Source organism: Ornithodoros turicata, unplaced genomic scaffold (genome assembly GCF_037126465.1).
Source record: "Ornithodoros turicata isolate Travis unplaced genomic scaffold, ASM3712646v1 ctg00000829.1, whole genome shotgun sequence".
NCBI lineage: Eukaryota > Metazoa > Arthropoda > Arachnida > Ixodida > Argasidae > Ornithodoros > Ornithodoros turicata.
The window spans coordinates 1,251,310-1,258,640 of NW_026999402.1; the positions used below are offsets into that span (position 1 = coordinate 1,251,310).

Here is a 7,331-nt window from a genome sequence, read left to right on the forward strand (position 1 = left end):
GTCAGTCGTGAATTTGTCACACCTTTTCCATTATCCCCGTTATCTTTTAGAAGTAAGTTCTGTTTTTGCTGGGCGTGAGGTCATCGTCTTTTACGTAGGCAACAGCGTAGATGGGTGATGGGTAGATGTTAGAAGAAACAAATGGATATGGTCGTTCCACCAGTGGTGTGGGTTGGTCCACTCTATTGCAGTAAAAAACATTGTAGAAAAATTGAGAAAAATTGGAATGCGAAGATGACGTAGAAAGGCAAGAAAAGAAGAAGATATCGGAAGACGAAGAAACAGAAAAAACGAAAGGGAGAAAAGCAGGAGAAATAATAAAAGAACACGGTGAACAAAAAAAAGGTGAACAACACGAAGAAGAAGGTGAAGTGGTGAAGAAGAAAAAGAGCAGGTGAAGATGTGGAAGGTGAAAAATCAGTGGCGCTTGAGGGCGGCCGATACTGTGAAGGGTGATGCTGCTAGACTTTGCTTCATCGAGACTCCCATATACGCTTTGTCCGCCTCAATGCCTCAGAAATACAGGGTGGCGCATTGTGGGGCTAATTTATCTGCAACCCACCGTGTATTTGAGCACAGCACAGAACGTTCGTTGTAGTGGTGTAGCCCTTGCATTTCGGAGAGGAGAGCGAGGGAGAACTCTTCCCCGTGTAACATTCCCATAGAAGCCCCCTCGAAATATTTTGAAAGGGTGTTTTATGCCTTCTTTTGCACATTTTATACACCCTTTTTGGAGGGTGTTTAACAATCTTACACCCTCCTAAAAGGGTGTTTAAAGGGTCCAAAACAAGGCATTTTCAAGGAAAAACACCCTTTCAAAGGGCATTTTACACAGAATACACCCTCTAAAAAGGGTGTTCCAGACCATACCATGTAAAAAGTGGTTTGAGTTATAGGACAAGCCATTTACACCCATAAGGGTGTCTTTCAGTTTACAGTGCGAAAGCCCCAGTGCTTTCAAACTCCGTAATTCATCACTAAGAACTATCTCATCACTGTACATCATTGTCAATGGAGTTAACATAGCATAAACGATTACTGGCAGAAAAAAGAGCGAATACACGGTTGTCAGTGATCTATTTTATTTCTCATTACAATCAGTTCATTGATATGCAGCCTAACTATATAACGTTTCTTATGCACATTGTGCAGCTCTTGTAGACAAAGTATGCCCGTGGTCATCTGTCACAAACAACTCGACGCACGGACACGCAGCGGTGAACTGTTTGATTGCGCGAAGCTTCTTGCTCTTGGGGCGGAGGGTTGATGGCAATCGTCGGTGGAGGGGAGACAGAATATGGCAGGGAAGAGTAAGGCGAGAAGGTGCCATGAGGTGATGCGGTGTACATAGGGGCACCATTGGCCACAGGGTAAGGGGTCATGCCGAAGGGTGAAGGAGGCTGTGATGTCTGGATGATGTAAGGGAAAGGAAACGTCCCCGAAGGAGGGTAGCCTGTGGCATAGAAGTTGACGTTGACGCACGAGAAGGTAGGTTGTCGGTTCTCAGCCGAGTCTAGTATTTAATCACGGTAGACAGGTATAGGCAACGGCAGATATGGACAACCCGTAAATAGACTTCGTGCGAACGAGTAGAACACTGATTCCCCGCATAACGCGCTTCTAACCCGCGATCATCGTGCCAATGACATCGCTCGCTTTGAGGACAACTGTAGGTATTTTTAATTCGAATATTATAAGCATTGTTGCTGCGTTTTAGCCTATTACGGGTGCACAGTTACTAAGGCATCGCCTACTCACGGACACTGAAAAGAAACATCGAAATGAAAATGATTGGTTGAGGACGGAAGGGCGTATGCCTTTTTGCGACGCTTGTGTCAGTTATGTCAATTGTCACAAAAAGACATACGCAACACGCTTTCCACAGACCTGTAGTGATAACTGCAGCGCTCTGCGCAATGTCTAACTTGAGCGGCCTACACTCTTAAAAATGAACTTCACCGCATAGCACGCTCCTAGCCAACCATCATCTCGAATGATATCGTTATCTGCCCTGATTTGTTGAAAACGGGAGGCGTACGCCTTTTCTGTGACAATTATGAACAGCATAAGTGTCACAGAAAAGGCGTACGCCTCCCGTTCTCAACAAATCAGGGCAGATAACGATATCATTTGAAATTATGGTTGGCTACGAACGTGCTATGCGGTGAAGTTCATTTTTAAGAGTGTAGTATTGCATCGGTTGTGGTTCTTTTTTAACAGCGTCGCCCATAACTTACCAGAAGGCATAGCAGATACGTTGGGGTGCCCAGAAGGTACTCCGGGTGACATCTGTGACAGCTGAATTGGAACGTAATTTGGGGCCGGTGCCGGTGGAAACACAATGATCGGCGGCGGCGGTGGCAGAAGTGGGGGTGACGACAGAATTATCGTCGGAGCTGGAGGAAAAGTGGGTTGTTCGGTGGGACGCGGCTCATGCAGGATAACGAACGTTGCCGCCGACATCGTACTCTCTGCCCCTTTTGGATGCGGTGCAGGAAAAAATGTTGAGCTGTCAGCTTGTACCATTGCATCTTTCGGTTGCGTCTTTAGTGCTGTTGGCGAACTTGATGGTCTTCGCCGCGACTTCGTCCTTGTGCCCTTTCTTCCATACTTTGTTCGCCTCTTTCTTTTCGTTCTCTGACCTAGCAAGATGGCCGCTAGGAGGAAGGCAAATATGGCGGCAAGGAAGCAGACGACAACAGCTACGGCGTGGGCTACCCAGTGGCCGAGAAGGTCGTCGACGAACATTGCACAGAGTGTTGTCATTCCCGACGTTATGACGTTGTTCACCACTACGCAATTACCGATAGGGTAGTCTGTGGCGTTGCTGGATGCTCGCTTGGTGCCAGCACTGTCCGTTCCGGAGGTCCCTGCGAAATTAATAAGGCAAAATAGGGTGATGTGTTCAACCGAGCGTCGGAAGGTAGAGGCAAAGGCGCGAGGGCCTCGCATCCGTTCATGTGTGGATATAGGAAATGTGTCTGGTATATTTACCGGGAGATTTTTTTAATACGATATTTCATGTTCAGTTATATGGACTGTACTTTCTGCAAGAGTAAGACCAGCCTCAATGGGTTAGTCGGTAGCATGTCTGCCTGCTGCTCGTGTTGCGGGACCGATCCCAGCCGAGGGTCCCAGCAACTTGGTGGCAGCGTACAAGTTGCTTATGTGTGAGGAGTCTTTCTCGAAGGACGTTAAATACTGTGTCGTGTGCTGAGCTTTTGGGTGGACCATTAAGAACCCTCAGAAGGGCAAAATTATTCGGCAGACTGATCGGCGTCACACTCTCAGAAAAAAGGGTGGAGCAATTATACCTTACAGGAGGTAATATTTGTCACGTATGTTGCGCATTCTTAAAAATGAACTTCACCGCATAGCACGCTCCTAGCCAACCATAATGTCGAATGATATCGTTATCTGTCCTGATTTGCTGAAAACGGGAGGCGCACGCCTTTTTTGTGATACTTATGCTGTTCATAATTGACAATTTGATAGAGTTGAATTTCGCTCGAAGCTATAGGGACGAACATGGTCGCGCAAGAAAGCCAGGGGGTCTTGATGGGGTTACGATGATCCCTGGAAGGTACGTGACCTTTGATCCTACTTTACTGTCAATAGGAGGCCGCGAACAAGTGCCCATTCCTGGAACTCAAATCCTCTCCTTCCGATTTGTTTCGATTTCAGTTTGTCTACCATCGTCATGATGACGTTCCTCGGGTACAAGTCAATTATAAGCACCGTAGCCCAGAGTTATACGAGTGTCGCGTTCAGAACAATCAAGATAGCGGGGTTGCCAAGAGAAGTTGGGATGCTACTCCCCTGAGACACGCAACACTGAAGCGACTGCTATTACCGAACTGCTCAGTACCATCCCACTATACTCAATCGCGTTGAAGTTTACCATCAGGGCTGAGTGTCCTGATGGTAAGCTGTGTGTCGTTGTCCTGTAAAAAGTGCCCTGATGGATGTCTTGATATGTAGGCGACACAATGTTCCATCGGCATTGAATAATTGGCGGTCATAGTGTACCGGCACTGTTAGACTTTTACAGGGTAACACCCTGTAGATTGACGCCAGTACATTGTCTGTCCTCAGGCGTGTCTCATGTCACATCACACGTTAGCGTTTAAGGACAGCTGTAATCTATACTTAAATATGAACTCACCGTGCTGAGGTAGCTGTAGAACAGAGATGCCTGGTTCGCCGCACTTGCGTATCACTTCGCTTGGCACCAGTCTGGAGTACGGCTCACGGCGAGAGTCGGTTGGCCAGAGGCGCTGCATACCATCATCCAGAACAGCGTAGTCGCCAGCATAGAACGGCCTGCAGATATAGCTGTGCCCCAATACACACTCGGGGATCAGACTAGCCACGAAAGGCAACGCCGAAGTGCTATAGATCGACAAGAACACTCCAGCTGTTACGAACAGGACAGCTATTTTCATAACTGCAATTTCCCGGTGCATATTCCGTTTACGCTTCGTATTACCCAGCACGACACAGCCGAAGAAGCAAGCTGCTACGGAGACAAGCACAGCAGGAACCAGCGGGATGACCGCAAGCATGTTGATGTCGACGCTGCTCTTTACGTCGGCGAAGACGTGGAACTTCTCGTCGAAATGCGAAAGGTTGGCGCGAATGAGGTTCAAGGAGGCTTGAGTGTCGGTCATGTCGGCTAAGATGCGCTCTTGGATGAGGCTCTCGTTCCCCGGGTCAGCTGCCACTTCGCTGCGGATCATGTCTCGGGAGGTTCGCACGACGTATGACGACAGCGTCTCAAATATCCACGAATAGGTGTCGGGCATTTCTTCCTTTAGCGTGCGTGCCATGTTGGAACGTGTGCCGAAGATAGAGATGATAAGCATTAGAAGGGCTCCCTGCGTAATACATTACATGTTTCAGTTCTCAAGGCTCCATGGTCAGGCTCGCGAAAATCTTATGCGGCTTCAGCTTTTGGTAAACGCTTACACATGTTCATTACGCGTAAAACATCCGTCAATCATACGCGCACATCTATGACAGATGAGAACGGGCTCGACATTCATTATTTCTTGGAGTTCGACGCCATTGTCATGCCGAGATTGGAACACAAATCGAACTAACCGCGAACACCCACAGGGAACGCCCATGTCTCTCTGCGACACCTATAATCAGAAAAGATGTCAGTAATGCTATCGGGCTGTTGGCAATGCATGATGGGACATGCAGTCCCACATCGCAGTTAGCAGAATGCTGTTGAAGCTGGCGTAGCAGCCACAAAGGGGAGCTCTGCGTTTAGCACCGGACACGTGTCCTGGATCCCTCGCCATGCCAACGTTCTGTACGTGCTGTCGTGACCTGACGTGTTTGCAGAACAGGTCGCGGAACAAGAGAACACAGCATTGTCGCCTGCGTTGATTGAAAATGAAGCGCAACTGCTTGCTCACGGTAAGCGGAATTGAGTAAGGACCCGCGGCAGCCTTGCAAGACACGTCTACAGTCTTAAAAATGAACTTCACCGCATAGCACGCGCTCCTGGCCAACCATCATGTCGAATGATGTCGACTTCATGGAACGGATGCCTTTTCTGCTCTCGAACATATATAGTACATAAGGAGAGGAAGTTCGGTGCCTTGTCTTTATTCGCTGCCTTTAAGGTCTTTAGGACTATTAACGATGAAAACATGGATATTACTTTGATTATGGTGCAAATAATATTCATACAGTACAATAACTTTGAAACGTCCAATGTACGGTGAACGCGATGTGGGTGAAGGCTTGGATAGTCAAAACCTGAGGACCTAAATTATGGCGTCAAATCTGCTAGAGGCAGTGGCACGCTCCTGCGGATGACGTCATGTGAATAAACCGTATTGCGACTTACCTGACAGAATATGAAGCCCACGGCCAATACTATGAAGGTTGTTGTCGCTGCGACAGGAAGCATTTGGCTCAGATACCATGCTCCTGGAGGACCCAACAGCAGTAGCGCCAACGCTAGAATGAACAAGATCCAGATAATGAGTGAGGCGCTCTGCGTGCTCTGGCCGTCGTCCTGCAAGGCCTCGTCCAGAACTGCAGCCGATGGTTCCGCTGCTAATGCTTCCAGCAGCCTGGCATCCTTTGGAGCATGCGCTACCATGTTCACAATAGACTTTCCCAGGCGGCAAAGGAAAGGGCTGTATCCTCCGGGGCTGACGTCGAATGTGAGCAGGGTGATATTGCTGCCTGTGGGCACAGCATTTGTTGCCATAATCGAATGGTTCACATACCGAGTCCCGTCTTCCTTCTTCTTCTTCTTCGTCCAATGAGATGATGGTCGTGACAAAAGGGGCAAACGATGTTTGTCTATGTCTATGTCTGTGCAGTAATGGTAGGGACTAAGGACTAAGGGACTTCCTCTTCCCTGCACGTGTTTATAAACTGCTCTTCCAAAAACTGCGCATTTTTTTGGCTTTTGTGGTGTTTTTATTGCGACTCCCGTTCATAAAACAGGACCAACCCACCGCACGTAACACACCACAACAAACTGTATACGTTGACCTTCGGCAAATAGTTGATCGATTTTCACGATACCGGTATCTTTCCATAGCTTTTCGGTATTCACATTGAATGGATCGAACAAATTGCTGGTTCAAATTACAGAATCAAGCAATCTAGGAAAAATGTGCTTAACCTATAAGTTGTTTGATTTCATTGATTCTGGGCGTTAGAGGCTCACGTGTTTGTGTGGCATATGTTTGTAGCCTGCCTCGATTAATTATCGCAGTTTACTCCATAATTACGAAAATACAGAAGAAATGACCATGGTGTAGCGACGACGATGACAAGAGGCATATCACGCGCAATGTCTCATTAAACAATTGTCATCATCCCTTGTACCGCTTCCTCCCTCCCCTCTGCTATGGCTTCCTTCTACTAACATGTCACCGTGGGTCTCATGAGCCTCTAGAGATTACTCCGCACGAAACCCTGGCCAATCGCCCTGTGTGGCTGGTGGCCACAGTTCCTAGTGGTGGAAGAAGAAGAAGAAGAAGAATTGTCATCATGACGCTCTGCTGCTCGTAACATTTTGATGGAGGTGCTGGCTCGCCCCGACGGAACTGCTGCTGCCATAGCCATCGACACCCCAGCCCCGACCTGCCGACAGACCTATGAGACCGAAGATGACCCGACCTGACCAGAAGCCCCCAGCCCAGTTGAGAACCGACGCCCGTGACAGCAGCACCCCGTGATGGCTCAGCTCCAGCCCTCGGAACACCTTCCTTCCAGCGAGCAGCACAGAGTCCCCATCGCTCCATCACCCACATCGTTGCCGAACATCATTCCTATCCCTGTGCCTTGTCCACGTC

General features: G+C 48.3%; 1 protein-coding gene across 1 annotated transcript; it reads right to left on the reverse strand.

Annotated features, from left to right (window-relative positions):
• Window positions 1-1,178: 1,178 nt before the first annotated feature.
• On the reverse strand, window positions 1,179-6,232 carry LOC135375116 (uncharacterized). Its single transcript, XM_064607826.1, has 4 exons — window positions 5,864-6,232; window positions 4,166-4,877; window positions 2,238-2,870; window positions 1,179-1,453 (listed from the first exon to the last, which is right to left on the reverse strand). Exons 1-4 carry the CDS (start codon window positions 6,230-6,232, stop codon window positions 1,179-1,181), a joined length of 1,989 nt encoding a protein of 662 aa, XP_064463896.1.
• Window positions 6,233-7,331: the final 1,099 nt, after the last annotated feature.

What these genes read in the sequence shown, in the direction of transcription:
- LOC135375116 (XM_064607826.1), bottom strand. Translation starts at nt 6,232, where the DNA reads ATGGCAACAAATGCTGTGCCCACAGGCAGCAATATCACCCTGCTCACA. An exon ending in TGGGCTTCATATTCTGTCAG is followed by an intron (nt 4,878 to 5,863) that starts GTAAGTCGCAAT and finishes TGTATTACGCAG; the next exon opens with GGAGCCCTTCTAATGCTTAT. An exon ending in TCTACAGCTACCTCAGCACG is followed by an intron (nt 2,871 to 4,165) that starts GTGAGTTCATAT and finishes TTAATTTCGCAG; the next exon opens with GGACCTCCGGAACGGACAGT.